Genomic DNA, 17602 nt, shown 5'->3' with positions numbered 1-17602 from the left:
CCTGTGAAGTGACACAATTTTTCCCTCGTGATCTCAGTCTCACTTTGGTGTCACAGGGGCGGTTTCTCTTCATCCCTCCGGTTGTCCTGAAATCTCTCACTTAGCCCCGTCAACGTTTTCGTCACGACAGATCGGTTTCATTTCTTTCCAAGTTTCACTTCCCTTTCTTCGAGCTTCAGTGTGTAGCTGCATTCACTTCTGCCTTTGATATTAACCCTCAGTTTAGTAAGTTTTTATTTTGGTTCCCTCTGTGGTTTTTTTCGACACTTCCCGCTCTATTTCGGTGCTTTTCTTGTTTTTCATTACCAGAAAATGTGATTTCAACATCCTGTGCATCTGCTGTCTGAGTCATTTTAAGTGAAGACAAACCAAAGAAAGTCCAGGCAGATATAAACATTTATTCCTCCTCAAAAAAAAGGAACATTTTGTGAAACTTGGTGGATTTTTCTCACTGTATCAGGGTATACGAAAACTTACTCTAGTTTCATACAGAAATATCTGAAAAATACAATTTTCAACAGTCGGGACGGGGAATCTAAAAATAACAGCAACGGTGCTCTTTGTGTGCAACAGAGTGGTCATTACAGAACCGGTGAGCACAAAAACTAAACCCCTTTTACCAAACTATGGGGACCACATTTGTTGAGTGAGTATATCAGCTGTGTGGCAGTGGACATCAGTGCTGAGTGGACATCTAAATGAACAGAAAAGGTCATTTTACAGATCAAATTCAGCACATACCTCTGAACGACGAGGGGATGTGAGGTGAGGAAAAGTTAGGAGATGTGATAATGAAGCTCACAGCTCAGTGGAAACAACGTGGTGTGAGAATATACTGAATAAATATCTCCTCTAAGTCTTTTCACTAATAATCTTTCATCTGTTATACTAAATTTCATTGTATTTTTTTTTTTTACATTTTTCACATTTCAGCTAAATTTAAGGATAATTTCAAAGTGAATTTGCCGCTCCAGATGTACCTTTCCATTCTCCTCTCACTGTGCTCCTCTGTTACATTTCAACAGACAGAAACACAGAGAAAAGTCTAGATGGAGGGAAAATTGAAGAGTATGGAAAATTCACATCTGGAACAAACCCAAAACACACTTAAACCCTGACACCCCTCACAAAAAACCACAATACTCCTTAAAAATATATAGATTCAGGCAAATGCTGGGGAATAACACTGCATCTCGTTACTGTACTCTATAAGATATAATGGCTTAAAAGATACAGAACTTAAGCTTGAAGTATTGTACATGATCCCAAGTATCTCGTTTCTGCCTCAACATCTCTAAAGTCTGAGGAAGCTTTCTTTCATTTCATCCATCAGTCTGTCAGCGTGAACATTAAACACAGCAGCTCATATGGAAGACACTGCAGAACCATCATCCTTTTAGTGGTTTCATTACAACTAGCCAGAAGAGAAAACACAGGCGGACTAAATTCACACTTTTCTACCAGACTAAAACCCCTTCAAATTATTGCTGCACACACAAAAAAAAATCTTCACTCTTCATGTGTTTTAGCTGAAGAAAAACAATTAAGCTCCGGTAGCGGTTTCTGTTGTTGGCACCTGATAGAAAAACTGTTAGCCCTCGTGTACAGTGAGCTGCAGGGGATGGGGGAGGGAGGGAGGGGGGGAGGGGGGTGTCTCAGGCTAACTTTGAGTTAACACCAGCGAGGGGAGAGGGGCGGAAACAATGCAGGAGAGAATAACAGAAACTGAAGAGGTGTGGGTCCTTTCAGACTCTGGATCATGTAACCAGATGTATTCAGACTGTAAAGCTGCAGCAGACTGCAGCTAACGCCTGCCATCACAACAAGTCCCCAGGTCCCACGTCCCAGCGCTTGTTTTATTTTACATTATGCAGAAAGCTGCGGTTGGTGCTTAAAAAACCAAAACAAAAACAGATATGTCCCCGTCCATACGGACAGAGAAGAGGATTTCGTGGCTAATCCCGTGTGGACTGTTTTACATCTTATCCATCACTGTTTAGGAAGAAGCACTAATAATTCATCAATGATTGAGCCGTCAGGGTAGCCTGTTCTATATATTTTTTACTTGATATAGATATTTGTTTGAACTTTGTTTGTAAGCACCTAATCTAATCTAAACGAGGTCCTACAACTTCATAATTTTATTAGTCGCTTGTGAATAGCAGCAGATGGAGCAGGAGCAGAAAATTAGCTTAATTTTATGGGTCTGTAATTCACAAATAATTTCCTTATACTTTGCCACTGAGTTTTCTGAAAGATCTATGTAATTTGGTGCTAATTATGGGGAAACAGAGGCTGTGTTCAATTACACTAATTAATTAATCCTAATTAATTGCGAGCGTAAAATAGAGTTTTTTTTTTAGTCAGTGCCAGCAGATCAGCTGAACATGCAAAAATGTGAACAGGCAGGCATACAATTTAATATACTGCATATGCAGAATAATGGTACTAATAATAATTAAACATACATTTGGGACTTGCGTTGGAGAGCTTTCGCACTAATCATATTTTTCCTATAATTGGTACTAAATTACAAAGTTATATCCGGAAAACTTGCTCAGAAATTATTTAGTAAATTATGTTTTTTATGACTCAAAAAACGTTTTTATGATCTAAATATCTATCTAATCTAATACTAAAAAAGATAATACAATAAATAATCTAATTTATTTCTCTTGTGCACAGCAGTCGTTTAAAATAAGCAATCACAGGGAAAAATATGCATTTTTCTTATTTCAGAAGCTTTCACTGATTAATTGGTCATTGATCATGAACATGGCTTGTGAGAACTGCTTTAAATTTGCAGCTCTAGCACCTACACAAGAAAACTGACCTGGCTGTCTGGGGACCCTTTTGTGCACTAGTATATGTTCATGTGTCCACCTTCAAATGTGGCTCGAATGACTGCATCAATCCAGGTACGCTCACATTTAGACTGGATCACACCTGAGATCAATCAACAGCAATTACCAAAGACACATGTGATGTGGCCCTGTGTGCGCTGCTCTACAGCTCTGTACCATTTCCCTGTGATAAAACACTGTTTTCTGCAGCTCCCCGTGGGTTTGGTCCAAGGATTAGTTGCCCAGACAGCGGCTCTGTCAGCGGGCTCAGTTTATGGGTCGCTCCCATGGATGAATGAGTCTGGAAGCGGTGGCAGGAGTGAGCGTGTGCAGTAACGTGGGCGTGTGTGTAACTGTGCTGCACTGTAATCCATCACCTGAATTTAGTCCCAAACCAAAGGGCATGTGCTCGGTGTGTGAATGTCAGGTGTGTGTCTGAATGGTTATCTGTGTGTGTGTCTTTACGGTGCAGCAGAGGTCAGACCTGGGTGCTGTAGGGGCGCGGCGGGGGAGGAAACATGTCCGTGGGGCCGTAGTAACTCAGAGGGGAGGAGCCCTGCGGGTTGGCAGACAGCGGCAGAGAGACAGACGGGTTCTCGTAGTAGGTGTGGAAGCCCAGACGCTCCCCTCCGTTACGCATGTTGTCTGTGAGTCCAGAGCGGAGGGAGTACGGCGAACAGGTGGGGCAGTGGCTGTGGTGAGAACCCGCGTCCAGCTGGTCCAGAGAGACGGGGCTGATAGCCGTGCCGTCCATGGCGAGGGCGTTGCAGGCGTTGCAAGGAAAGTGAGAGAGAGGATCCGCTCCCACCACGGAGCCCATGTCCACCTCAGAATCATTCTTCTTACAGCAGTAATACTGCAGAGGGTAGACAAGGAACAGACCAGAGATGAGACAGAGGTGACGGGGAATTGGTAATTATTTTAATTTTAAGAATTTTTATTTAAAACTTGCAGCTTTTGTCTCCCCCTGCTGGCAATGAGAGCAGTTGTAGCAACTGCTGTAGCCTACTCTTTGCTGCGATTGCTCCCCCTTCAGCTTAGCCAAACCCATCATTGTCGGTAAAATGCATCACTGCCAGTACGACAGCGCAGAAATGTCACCACAGATGCAGATTTAAAAACTACAGTATACTGTGAAATACAGGGACAGGCTTAATCAGCATTGTGTTAGCTTGTTTGGCAAAAGATTGAAAGTAACAGACGTGCATTTAACTGTAAGTGTCCCTCACTTCACCTTTAAAAATCCTGCTTTCAAATGCCTGAGGCGTAAACCCACATTCACACAGTTGACAGTGATACCTGGAGTCTACAGTAACAGAGCACTGCCACAATGCACAGCAGTATCACTCCGGCGAGAATTCCTCCGGATATAACAATAGTTCCCGCTGACATTCGACCAGCTCTCCATCAAACCCTTCAGAGGGAGACAGACAGGGACAAAAGCAAGAGAGAGAGAGGAAAAAGAGAGTGAGCTTGTTAGACATTTGGATGTCTGCAGTGCCAAAGACTGAACTCAAATTTACTGCAAAATATTCAGCATACTTACGTCCAACAAAGGTTTCTATAGTGCCTGCAAAGATAACCAATGTAGGCTGAATTAGTAAATTCATGTAACATCATGATGTAACCTCAAGTGATGAAACATGTTGTAACTTATCACACAGCTGTTACGAGACAGCTGGGGTAGTTTCAGGCCTCACGGATACAGAACGGATGATAAATTAAAGGGAAAATCACCACGAACCAACAGAAGAGGTTTTAGATTCTATAAGTCTCTAAAACTGTTCAGGATGGATGAAGGCCGCTCATCGGATTGAGAGCGCTCTTTGTTTGTGTGCTAAGTCTGCATTCATGTCATATTGTTCGCATAGTTTCAGAGAAAAAGAGTCAGAAACCCTGAAAACATCAATTCAGCAATTCTGAGAGATTCTGAGAGCTGCGATATCACGCACTTTGTAGCATGGTGCAATTACATACAACGTCAACGCAAAGTGGATTTCTGTCTGTTTGCGCCAGTTGAAAATGTGAAAAATCTTTGTGTACCATGAGGCTTTGCAGAGTGTTTTGCTGGCCGACAGACAGCAGCTGCTCTGGGGAGCTTTGGAGGAGAGGGCCAGGGGCAGAGCAGGAGCTTCAGGAGGAACGAACACCCGGAGTCACTCTGGATTCTGCTCTGATCCGGAGCCATTTACCGGCCGGGGGAGAGCTCAGAGTTTATTTTTTAAAAACTTTTGGGATTAAAAAGTGGATTTATCTTCACCCTCGCTGAATCTGTATGCAGCGGCGAGCCGCGGAGGTGCCGACCTCTGCTGTCAGGCTTGTAATTAGTGCCTGTGTCCATGTTGACCGCTGGCTGCAGGGGAAATGTACTTTATGTCATGAGGGGAGAAGAGAGACAGGAGGGTGTTTCTGGTGAGTGCTGAGTGCAGTCAGAGGCTGAACTAGTGTTGGGCAGTTTGATGGTATATAAAGTGCGAGTGTTGAAACGTGTCCACCAGTAGAAACTTGGCACTACTGTTTCCACCGTGGAAGCTGCCTCTTAAGCCGTATTTACACTGTCATTCAGTGTATGCACTGCTACACTGCTACACGGCGAGCGAGGGGGCGTGTAGATGCTTCTTTTTGCTGGCCGGTATATTACTTCCTACTGCTGACATTGTGGATGCCTCCAAAAACATGTAGTATATCAACACATGTCAACTTAGTGTGTTTATTTGCGCTACTAGAGTGACGAACACCAACACATGCTGATCCCGCGCGAGTAACGTGAGGTGAAAATTTGCTTCATGTTCAGTGTGAACGCGCCATAATACAATCAATTCAGCTAATTTAAATGCAACTATCAACGTGTGGCAACAAACCATGACAAGTTCTTGAACGTAACTCAGCTAAAGCAGCTAATTAAGGTCATAAAATGATGTGAGTACAAGGCTAGCAGTGAGGGCAACCAAGTTGGAGTAGCGAGCCAATATTGCATGAATGCAGTATAATTACAGAGCTGGGAGGCAGTTAGCATACTTAACTGTTTACTTAAATTAGATACATTATGTTTATTCGTGAGTGTTAGAGGCGCTGGTAGTTGTTTTTTGAACAGAGCTAGGCTAACTGTCTTTAAGCTAATTTAAGCTAATCACCTCCTGTCTGACACCTCCTTCTTTAGCACACAGACACGAGCGTCAATCTTCTCATCTACCTGCCAGAAATACAACTAATAATCCTATTTCCCAAAATATACAATGGTGTCTTTAATCATATATTTATTTATCTGTCACCCTTCTTGTGGCTAACAACGTGTTGCAAATGAAAAATTATTTCCCGTGATCTGAGCGCTAATAGATGAAATGGACACTCACATTAGAAGACAGCGGGAGATGCAGCGATGGAGGAGCGTGAGAAGGTAGGAAACCATGACAGGCCTGCGGCGTGTTACTCTCAAATCCTCCTCTCGCTGGAACGCCTGCGGGAAAAGAAAGAGGCGCCTGTCAAGAGAAGATGAAAGAAATATAGGATTGCAGCTAATGATCACTGTCATTATGGATTCATGCATTTTTTGATTAATCAAGTGATTGTTTCGTTTTTAAAATGTCAAAAATAATGACTGGTGACAGCGACAAGGTACCGGAGCCTTAAGTGGTGTACTTCAAACCGCTTATTTAGTTTGAAACAGTACAAAAAGTATTCAGCTGACAGTGATACAAGAGGAAAACAGCAAATCCTCATATTTCTGAAGATGAACTCAGGTGGTGGATATGGTATTTTTACACAATAAATCACTTAAAATTCTAAACTGGTTGTCAAAAATGTCTGATTAATCAACTAGCTGTGTCAGTACTTACTTACAGAATATATCACAGCTGCTGATTTCATATGGAATCAGCGCAATACACAAACACTGCCATAAATTGCACATACATACAGGAAAAAAAGCAGCATCTGGAAAGTGTGAGTGACTTCAAACAGGACCGCTTTGGATTGCAAAGGGACACTCAGGATGTAGATGGATTAGCATACTGAATGCAGCAGCACCTAGCGTGTGCATTTGCCATATGGCCAATATGTTGTATGCATATGTGAAGTACTGTTTCAGCATACTAATCTGATCTGTGCGTGCGTCTCCTGTCACTGTGACTGATTCAGAAACACCTCTCATCATCATTCGATCCCCTGGATACTGGTGCACAAACACACGTGCAACTTATATATCTGACAGACAATGGGTAAAGTTAGGAGAATATATAGATACATGCATTAGCGCTCATTGCCGAGCACAGTCACGTGTACGCTCCTCCAGTATTTGCTTTGCATTGCAGGTAAACAGTCTTAACAGTCTTGCACACCGGAGCGAAAACGGTGTAAATAAAAAGAAATCAAGAGTCCGCGCACATGATTATTTTCACTGCACCCAGCAAATGCACTGCCTGGCCGCAAATAGAGCTTATAAACAGATTTATCTGACAGAAAGCAATAAATTAACTGCGTGCAAAGGAGATTGAATATGTGTGCGGGAGCCTTGATTTGTTTCACCCTGCAGTCGTATTAAAACACCAAACGCGCGATCTAAATATTAACGCACTCTGAGAGAATGACCTTGTATATCAGTATATAAAACACATGATTTTGACATTAATTTAGACTAATTTCTAAGGTTGAGTTATTCATTGTAAGCACTGCCATTACAGTAATTACAACACCAGGCGACTTTGTTTATCTACTGTTCAAGTTGATTAACTAAAACATCCAGATAGTTCTCTGTGGAGGAACAACACTTCATTATCCCAATTAAATTGATGAAAAAAAAAAAAGTGAAGCTTCTTTCTCATTAGTGGTGTATTAATATAATTTTCTAAAAGCTAGGAGTCTCCCAAGCCTGTAATTTTTTTTTTTTGACTTACTGCCAAATGAAATGCTGTAAACATTCTGGCACTTGCACTGTCACAACTGTCAAATCTCAGCCAGGAAGTTAAAACATACGGTGGTTTAGGGTTGGGTGGTTTGGTCTGCTGCCTGACTGGACTGTGGAGCCACATGTCCCTCCGCCTTGTCGACAGTCAAACCCAGCCAGAGGTTTCTTTCTTGCAGTCCGAATGGAAGCAAAAATGCAGGGCGAGTGGGGCGCACCCCGTAAAAAGTGTGATAAAATAAGGTTACGATCATAAATCTTAACATTCAATATTGAATGCACATGAATGTAAAATGTGTGTGTGTGTGTGTGTGTGTGTGTGTGTGTGTGTGTGTGTGAGCCTCACTCCCAGACAGCTCACTCGATGCAGTATCTTGCATTGCGTCATCGTACTAAATTATATACACCACGGGCCACGATAATGTCGTTAAAAGCGATGTGAAGTCTCTCTTGCTCCCAATTTCTGCATCTCCTCCCTCTCTGGCTCACTGGCTTATGTCTCCTCAGTCCTCCTTCTGCCTCTCATTCACTCTTCGAGCCATATCGTCCTCTTTCACGGCACCGTATGATTCCCCTCCTGCTCCCTCGGCTTACATGGCACCGCAAGCCCCGTGTTTCACTACTACAGCACATTAATGCAGAAATTACAGCCCTCTCTGATGTATATCAACACAGACAAAGCAATGGATTCTTTCTAGAACCAAAAATAAGTGATTTTGACTAACATGCAACCAAATTATGCGAGAAAGGGAGCATTGAGGTAAAGCCTCAGACTAGAGAGTTTCCAACAGACTGGAGAGACAAAGACGGCAAGTGACAGAGGTTGGGAGACTCGACTCTAATGCTGTCAGACTATCTTAACCAACGCAGTTCATATATGACTCTCAGTGGGTTCATAGCTGTCGGATTCAACCGGGAAACGTACACAAACACATAGTCGAGCAAACGCACACATATAACGCAACCCTCTGCCCTGAAAGGAGTCGAAGGATCTGCCATAAATCCGGTCAGGTGCTGACTTGGACAGGCGACAGGGATGAAGGGGGACGAGACTCAGAGGCGGCATAAGGCATCTTGATCTCCACAACACAAAAACTCCTCTAAGTAATTAAGTGTACGACTCCCAGATGACCAGTAAACTCCAGTTAAACAGTGTGAGTCTGTCAGAGGAGCTTCAGTGACAGTAAGTAAAGGATCCAGTTATTCACTGTACAAGAGATACATGGATCTCTGAGATTTGCAGGGATTTCGACTGAAGCACAAACACATTACGATGTGGGTTGTTGTCTGAGTGTGTGTGTGTGTGTGTGTGTGTGTGTGTGTGTGTGTGTGTGTGTCTGAGGGAGAGAGAGACAGAGAGAGAGGATTTTGTTGGTATCCAGGGTGCCAGAAGTAAAAGTCATTTTACGGCTCATTTTCTGTATAGACACTGGGTGCGTTTCCATTCACATATTTTCAATTTGCACATTAAAAAACAGCTGGATGGAAACGCAGAAGATTCAGAGAAAAACAGAGTGTTGCACAAAATGTTTTTACACTTAGAGGAAGTGGAAAAGTTTGGGTGACGATGAGAGCAAAATTCGACGGTGGAGTGTCGTGGAAACAGAACAAAACGTCACATCTGTGTGGAGCAAAGCATCAAACAAAACATCACGTTTTCCAGAGTTTTCTACCGTTAAGGTGCACTTTTAATTATATCGTCTCCTCGTGCCCTTTTCTTTTGCAAAGATCTAACAGCTCCAGGGTGTAAAACAAGTGCCAGCAAGTGTTTATCATGAGACGCTTCAAATATAGCAGTAATGGATGGAAGCAGATTAATTAGCATTTTCTGTAAATTTGGTTAAATTGTGCTTTACATTTGGCAATATGACGGCAGCTGGAGCAGTTCCAAAGGTCGGATGTTCACGCGAGCCACCTCCCAGTTTAACTCATCAGTACAAAAGACGCCCGTAGGTGTGGGAAAATATTTGGTTCGCTGATAAAAAGACTTTTGGTGAAAGCCATCTCATCACAGGGCTTAGCATTCTGTTGCGTGCGCCGCTAGTAGTCAAAATTTACACTTTGTAGAAACCTCATAAAATAGTCAACAGTTTAAATCAGTTCGCTTGTAAATGCATTTTGGATGAATTCACAACTACAGTGCAGACTTTAAACAAAGCATTACGAGCATGCAGCAGCCTCTGCTCCACGGCAGCAGCAGCTGAGGCTAACGGCCGTCGCAGTCGAGCTGACACGATCGGTCGATTAATCGATTGGCTGACGGTCAGAAAATTAATTAGCAGCTACTTTGATAGCTCATCATTTCAGCGGTGTGTCTCTGGTCGCAGCTTCTCACATGTGAGTCTTTGATGCTTTTCTGTGTCACACATGATTGCAGACTTTTAAGGTCAGATGCAACAATCAATATGAACTCAGGCCCTTCATCAGCAAAATAATCAACACAGTAATCAAGAGTTGGAGCCGTTTATCATCGTGTTTGGTGCTATTCTCCACTCGTGGCCATAACATAAACAGTGATTTTATATGTATTTGACATATCATGATATTTATTACAATTTGAGATTAATTACTTAGAATATTGTGAGGTTGATTTTTACCCGTATCACTCAAACGTAGCATACAGATGAATAAACATCCTCTTCTTCCGGCCCTCTCTTTCACACCCTCTTTCACAGTTGATTGGTGAGATGATTACGCCTTTGTTCGAGCTACATCATCATCTAGTTTCGACCTTCATTATTTTAGAAATGTTGAGAGGGATGAAGAGGTTTCACCCTCCGCTTGCAGAACTATATTTAGCAGTTTTGTCGTCTCTTGACACAGTGAAAAGCAGGAGATGAGAGGCAGCTGAGAGAGGTGTCATATTTTAATTTGTTATCTCTGTGGGAAATGAAACAATCCTTGCAGTCAGCTAAATGCCAATGCACAGAAACACACAAGCGCAGACACACACTCTTACACAACCAGCGCCAAACATATCCCCGATCGAAAGCTGGAGAGGTAGAAACACTGCTTCCCTCGGAAGTTTCATGTGGGATGATGTGGTGATGATTTGTGTTTTGAAATTAAGAGATTTTTCTCCCATGTGAGGCCTGAGCGAACCACGAAAATTAGAGAGGCTTTGAAAGGAAATTTTAATTAGCAAACCCAACTTCATCTCCCAGTTAAAAGAGGAGCTTGACATTTTGGGAAATCGCCTTTCTTGCAGGGGGTTAGATGAGAAAGTTGAGACTGCTCTTATGTCTGTCTGCTCAATATGCAGCTGGAGCCACTCGGTTAGCTTAGCTTAGCATAAAGACTGGAAACAAGGCCAAAGAGCCAGTCCGTCTCTGTCCTAAGGTAACAAAATCAGCCTCTTTCATCTAAAATGTACTAATTAACACGCCATATCTCGTCTTTTGATTGTACAAAATGCAAAGAGTAAAAACATTCTGGTTTGATGTGGGTTCAGGTTCTGGGCTCTTTCTTGGCCTGTGACCGCCTTGAGTCTTGCAGTCAGACCAAGAAACAGTGAGACATAAACCGCAGAACGTAACTTTGGACAGAGCTGGCTAGCTGTTTCCATTGTTTATGCTAAGCTAACAATCTCCTCACTCCACCTAATAAATATTGTAGTGGGAAATGCCCATCGTGAGCTCGCTGATCGTACAGCGACATCTAGTGTATCACCATCGGAGACGACCAGCGACAGGCTGGTACGATAAAGGTGGGGGTCGTAATGACCTGCACGCACAGACGACCTTATACGTCCATTTTTCTGGTGAGAATGGGCTGGACCACCGGTCTAAAACCAATTAACGACGATAGAAAACAGAGAATATCAGCAAATTGCCATACTCTTAGCAAACGTTTGAGATCAATTGATTGATTTTCTGTCAATTGCTGCTGTCCTTTGTATTCCCATTATAGTCTATATAATTCCATATATATATATACACATTACAATGTCTCCTGGCTTTAAGTCTCATTATCTTGTGTCAATGCAGCTAAATACACAGAATTTAGCAATTATTTGAGAGGCATTATGTTGAATAGGTTCAAAAACTCATTTTGAAAGTCATCTGTGTTTAATTCTAAGCTCCCATTTAGGACGGCATTAGATAGAGACAGAGTCATTAAGTGGATGAGTTTTAATTCATTTCAGAGGGGAAAAAGAAACAGAGAAGCTGAACGATGATTCCACAACAGGAGAAAGATACGAGGGAGAGGGAGATGGAGCGAGAGGGCGGCAGCACCTGAGTGGCTCCTTGATATATCCATTCTTAAATAATGATATGAATATTTCGTTGAGGTGGCCTCGAACTTTGCGCTGGAAATCACAGCGAGTCCCTGCAATTTTAAAGCCCTGGGGCTTCAATTATTCAAGTATCATTCCTTTAACAATATTTTTCCATCACAGGGCAATTTAGCCAGGTAGTAAAATCTGGACTTTTCTGCCTGGTCCGCCTCTGAAAGCACTCATCTCAGCGTGTGAGGAGAGGAACACATCCACATCTAGGACAGAGACACCCACAGCTGGAGGGAACAAAGACAGCGAAGAGCTGGGGGGGGGAAGTGGATGATTTCATTTTCAAATAGTCTAAACGGAACTCAGTCATCCATTTTTTCCATATGACTGGCAACACGTACGCTCGCTCTTGTGTTTGAAGGGGTCATAATTACCTCATTGTTATTTATTTTGGATCATTTATGGTTGAATGAGCTGGATGTGCGGACTGAGCACATCCAGCTTATTCAACTCAGAAAACAAAACAAAAAAAAAGGGGGGGAACCCAAACGTGCTGTAGAGAGAGAGCTGAAACACTTTCACTTACACAGTTCGCCCAGAGCGAGATCCATGATGTGCAGAGCAGAGATCAGAGATGCCACACGAACAAGCTTGTGGCAAAAAGGTTTGGAGCTGCCTCCCTTTCGACTTGTTCTAGTGTGGCAAACAGCGTGTGCACACAGAGACATAATGCAAATAAGCATGCTCAAACACACACCGTACCTCTAGAAGTCACCATCTGGGGGATAGCATCCTCGACTGTGCTGCAAAGCCCCCTGGGAAAGAAAGACAGAAAAAAAAAAGAGACATGACATCAGTGGAACCCTGATGCCAAGGAGACGCCTCGGGCCCCGGCAGTGATGTGGTCAGGGCTGCAGCTACAGGACGAGTTGGTTTTATCTGTCTTCATTCACATCAGAAATTCATTCATTAATCACTCACAGTGCATTTTTCCACCCCCTCAGTCTCACACCACTCACAGGGTATCACATGCAAGAAAATGTAGTTTCTGACTGATTTTCTAGACTGAAAGAAATTAACTCCACAGCACAAAAGAGAAAGAAATGATGTATTAAATACGTTTAAAAGTGGCCCTATTCATGCGGGGTTGAGTACAGATTTTGTTCTGATTAATGGCCACAAACTCTCTCCATTTCTCTTTCAGTATATTAAGTATAATTAGTGAATTCTCAATAGCAGGAATAGGATGGAAGAATAAACCCACCTTAAATCAATCTCCTCACTTTAAGGTCCAGATTATGTGATTCATTCGTTGCACTGCAAGTAATGACAAACTACACCATTGTGCGACCTCTGAGCAGCAGAAAAACGTTCATCAATACTTTTCTGATATGCACACAGCTAATGTTTTAACTGAATTGGCGGCTGGAGGTCAATTTAGCGGCTGTTACATCACTGATTAGCCTCATTTTCACTCAATTAAGCGGATGAATTGATGCGCAGAGCCGTGAAGTGGCGCACGGATGGTTGTAAAGCCAACATGTCTTACCTTTCAGATCGAAGGAAATCTCAGCAACCTGTTTGAGAGACCGTTTCTTTTTATACTGATATAAATAACTGCGGTCGGTCCAGTATCGTACGCGGCTCCACACACACATTAAAGTCCGGTGATTTCCTCCCCAGCGCCGGTCATAAAAGACGCACGGAGCCCCCCTGTTCTCGCTGTACAACCGGAACCATCACGTCGGTTATCCCCTCTTTCCCCCCGGTTCACTCACAGCCAGGTGCCAGTGAGGGCCTGTGGGAAATCTCATGGCATCCTCCTCCTCCTCCGTGAAGCGCTGGAGACGGACGAGACGAGGCGGCGATCCGGCTGCTGAGTGTCACCGCTCGGCATGGCCGCGTCCTCAGCGCGGCTTCCCGTGGGGGCGGTTTGGCACCCGCTGCCGCCGGTCCCGGTGGGGCGGGGTGGGAAGAGCAGCAAGGGGGTGCGACGGTGTCAGCAGCAGAACCGTGTGGTGTCACTTCACGCGGAGGATGGGAGGGGGCGGTGGCGGTGTGAGTGGATACAGGGTCGTCACCATCCAGAGATGGAAGCGTAAAACTGGTGGAGTAAGACACTCAGTGGTGGAGGTTCAGCGTCTTTGCTGCAGCATTAATCCTTTTAATAAATAAAAAGATTTCTTGACTCTGTAATCCTAAGGATCCTGCAGTGAGCGGCTGTGTCAGTGTGCGATGGCAGAAATCTCAACCAAATTTCATGCGTTTTTGAGACATCTTGAGAGAAAACTTCAGTGAAGGCAAAACCAGTACTCCAATACAGGTGCTAGAGGGACATGGACAAAGTTAAAGTGCTTAAAAAAGGGCAAAGAAAAGAACACAAAGTTAAAGTCGCTATGTTTTTGTACGGTGAGAAGTTCAATGAACCTGAGAATAAACTCAGACCTGATGTGTGGATGTGCTGGAGCAGCTTCAGTGGAGCTTTTGGGGGTTCAGGGTCTTGCTCAAGGGCACCTCAGTAGAGGCAATGAGTGAGGACTCTTCTTTTACTTTCCTCTGAAATTACTGACCACACAGCATACCAAGTATAGATTATAGGCTTCACAAAACAGCCGCAATGACAAGATGTACTTCCATCCATGAGTAATAATATTAACAATACTCTTTAGAAAGGGTTTAGAAGTTCTAACTAATAGCTTTATGAGAGGTTAATAGTTCTTCTACTCGTGCTTTTTAGGTTTGTTTTCATGCTTGTTCAAAAGAAACTTTTGGTTTGCCAGATTGTGAAAAATCTGTCTCGCTGATGTTTGTCCTCCTGCAGCAGGACACTTTGTCTTATTTGGTCTTTAATCAGGCATTTACACCTGCAGACTTTAAAAGAAGTGAATTATTAAGCTTTAAAATTGGAAATGGCTGACTTTTTGCTATTAAAAGTAAGACACAGCTGCACAGCTGGAAGCTTAAAAAGTGAAAAACTTTTATCATTTATGGAGCCATTAGTTCCATTTTAAGGGTGCATTATGAGAAACAGATTGATTTCACTTGAAATATCAGAGTAAACAACATTAGAGTGACCACCCTGAAAAGCTGTTTCAGGCTCATTTCCTGCTGAAATCTCAGGGAACCACATGCAGATCGGTGTGCCTTAAGGAGAAGACACACCGCTGGCCTCAGAAAGGAAAACAAAAAGGATGCCGAGGCTCACTGTGAGGAAAGGTCAGCCATCTCTTAACCTCAGATTCATGTGACTAAAGGACTATTTCATACATCTTTGTTCCACTATCTTCATCTCTCTAATTCCCCAAAGCATCCGGAGCCAACATCTCAAACGGCTTCCGCAAACAAGATCCATCTTGACCATAATACCCACATAATGAGGGGATTTAGCCTGGCTACATTTGTTTAAGTATAATCTTGATCCAGAAAAGTGGCTCATCTCTTTAGCATGCCTCTGCCTCAGTGTGTCTCTGGCTACGTTAAGCTAGCTTTGTAGCAGGGGGCTGATGAAGGCAGGCCAGTGGGGAGCTCTAAGATTACTGCTCAAATTGAATAAAGGAGTCGACACATTACAGCAGCTTAGATGATCCACCCCACTGCACTGGTTAATTTAAAACCAGCACAATGTTATACACGACACACGGAAACACACACACACACACACACTCGCACACAAACAACATGCGTGAACCTGGCCAGCCCCTCTCTTTAACACCAGCTCTTCCTCCATTTACCTTCCCTCCCATTTACTCTGCTGCACGCAGACACACACGCACATGCAAGCACACACCAAACGACTCACAACCACTCAGCATGGCCCCTGCCTCATGACTTGAGTTCATTATTGCCTTGGCAGGGTTCCTCAGATGAAATTAGAATGACAACAGGAATGACACAGAGTGTAGCGGTGGAAAGTTTACACAGGGTGAAGTCGAGAGCGTGTGTGCGCGCTCAACAAATCTAATCTTCTCTGATTCATGGCCAAGCTTGTCTGCATGCATTTGTGATACACTCCCTCTTTGCGTATGTACTCAGTGTAAGAGATGGAGACAGAGAGCGAATGAGAAAGAATGGCTTCTGACAGCGGAACACAGCATGAGCGCAACTCTCTGGGACAAAGTCACAAAGCCTTTCTGAGCAGGACCACCGGTTAGTGTTGACAGCACAGGCTGGGTTAATTTACCGGCAATACTCGACTCGTGGCACACTTACATACTCCAAAGGCTGACTTGTGACTTCCTGACCCCAGGAAGTGGTGAGACACGGCGGCACAGGTGGACAAAGGCGAAAAGCTCGATGTCATTTCCATCAAAATTACAGATACGAGCAGAGGATTCATGAATGAGCTGCCTCATCTGTTTTTTAAACTGTGCATTGTTTTTCCGAGGTTTAATTCTCTTTTTACACAATGTACAAAAATAAAGGGATGACACATGTTCCCCAGAGGATGAATCCTGCTGACTTTAACGACCCCTTCCTTCTCCTTTAGTGGCACCGTCAGGTTGACTATTTTCATCTGGCGCCATCCACAGGTTAAAATTTCAATTCGTTCAGTACTTTGGTTTATGCACAGATAACAGCAAAACCAATTATTAATCATCTGCAGCTTTAATTTGTGTTAAGCGCTAATTAGCAAATGCTAAACTAAGCTAGCATACGTAGGAAGCTAATGCTAAACCAGCTAAATCAGCATGATAGCATACTGACGTTAGCATTTAGCTCAAATCGTCGCTGTGCCTCACAGAGCTGTTAGCATTTGCATTTGTAAACACAGAAAGGCTGATAAAATCTCCTCTGCGAGTAACAAATAATTTGTCACTGCAGTTTCCAAAAGAAAAACCTCTTTACTGAAAGCTGAATGTGAAGTATTTCTAAAAAGAGAAGGTGGTCAAAATGTCCCACTGCAAGCTCAATATGAACTATGAAATCTTTTATTGTCCCTGACAGGCAAAAATTGTCTGCTGCTATCCAGTGAGGTACAGCGACAAGCAGACTATAGCTGCAGTAAATCATGTTATACTAGTAAAAACACAAACTGATTTATTCCTCAATAAAACCTTTCTTATATCCAGCACCACCACAGAAGAAGACTAATAGAAACATCACATAAAAAAGGCTTTTACCCAGAAGTAACTAAATTGAAGATATTAGGCTGAATGTCAGGTCACATTACAGCAGGTTTGAAAGAGCTCCGGCTGTCCACACTCCTCCGAAGGCCAAATGGTCTTCGAAAGTGTTTTCATAAACACCAAAATGGTGAAGTGCCTTCTCTGGCCTCTGGGCCCGCCAGACTCAAACACCACTAAGCCTGCACGGGACATCCTGGAGTTCAGAGTGTGAAAACAGATTTTCAACCTTCAAAGAACTGCGGGCCTTTCCTCTTTATGGACGTCCTTGAATTGTACATGGTGCACACAGTTCAGGTGATGTACAGCAGTGCAAGGAGGACTGAAGTTATCTTTGCTTTGGTGCACTGTGGGTAAAGTGTCCTATCCTTCATGTGCAGCCTCCTCCACAGAGGAGATTAAGGTAGCTGATCAACCAGGGAGGCGCAGCTCAGATCACACTAAACTGAAAGCTAATTAGATCAGTTTGTTTCCATCAAGAATTTCTCTGTGGGGCTGTTCACTGCTG

At 43.3% G+C, this 17602-nt stretch overlaps 1 protein-coding gene across 3 annotated transcripts; it reads right to left on the bottom strand.

Moving 5' to 3' along the window:
* Nucleotides 1-388: 388 nt before the first annotated feature.
* On the bottom strand, nt 389-13967 carry LOC143331303 (protein FAM163A-like). 3 transcript variants are annotated; one of them, XM_076748030.1, is made up of 6 exons: nt 13521-13967; nt 12729-12786; nt 6197-6300; nt 4390-4413; nt 4143-4257; nt 389-3699 (listed from the first exon to the last, which is right to left on the bottom strand). In XM_076748030.1, the coding sequence occupies exons 5-6, from the start codon at nt 4233-4235 to the stop codon at nt 3322-3324; spliced, it is 471 nt and encodes a 156-aa protein (XP_076604145.1). In that variant the 5' UTR covers nt 4236-4257; nt 4390-4413; nt 6197-6300; nt 12729-12786; nt 13521-13967; the 3' UTR covers nt 389-3321. The 3 variants fall into 3 exon arrangements, with proteins under 3 accessions (XP_076604145.1, XP_076604144.1, XP_076604146.1); XM_076748029.1 differs by having other exon boundaries at nt 12734-12786; XM_076748031.1 differs by having other exon boundaries at nt 12734-12786; nt 13750-13967.
* Nucleotides 13968-17602: the final 3635 nt, after the last annotated feature.

Source organism: Chaetodon auriga, chromosome 14 (assembly GCF_051107435.1).
Source record: "Chaetodon auriga isolate fChaAug3 chromosome 14, fChaAug3.hap1, whole genome shotgun sequence".
Lineage (NCBI taxonomy): Eukaryota > Metazoa > Chordata > Actinopteri > Chaetodontiformes > Chaetodontidae > Chaetodon > Chaetodon auriga.
The sequence above is the reverse complement of the archived record's forward strand: the minus strand, read 5'-3'. Positions and strand labels throughout refer to the sequence as shown.

Bases quoted from the DNA above. Each gene is read 5' to 3' on its own strand.
- LOC143331303 (XM_076748030.1), bottom strand. From the start codon at position 4,235: ATGTCAGCGGGAACTATTGTTATATCCGGAGGAATTCTCGCCGGAGTG. The intron at 3,700-4,142 runs GTATCACTGTCA...TACCCTCTGCAG, and splicing joins TCTGTTACTGTAGACTCCAG to TATTACTGCTGTAAGAAGAA.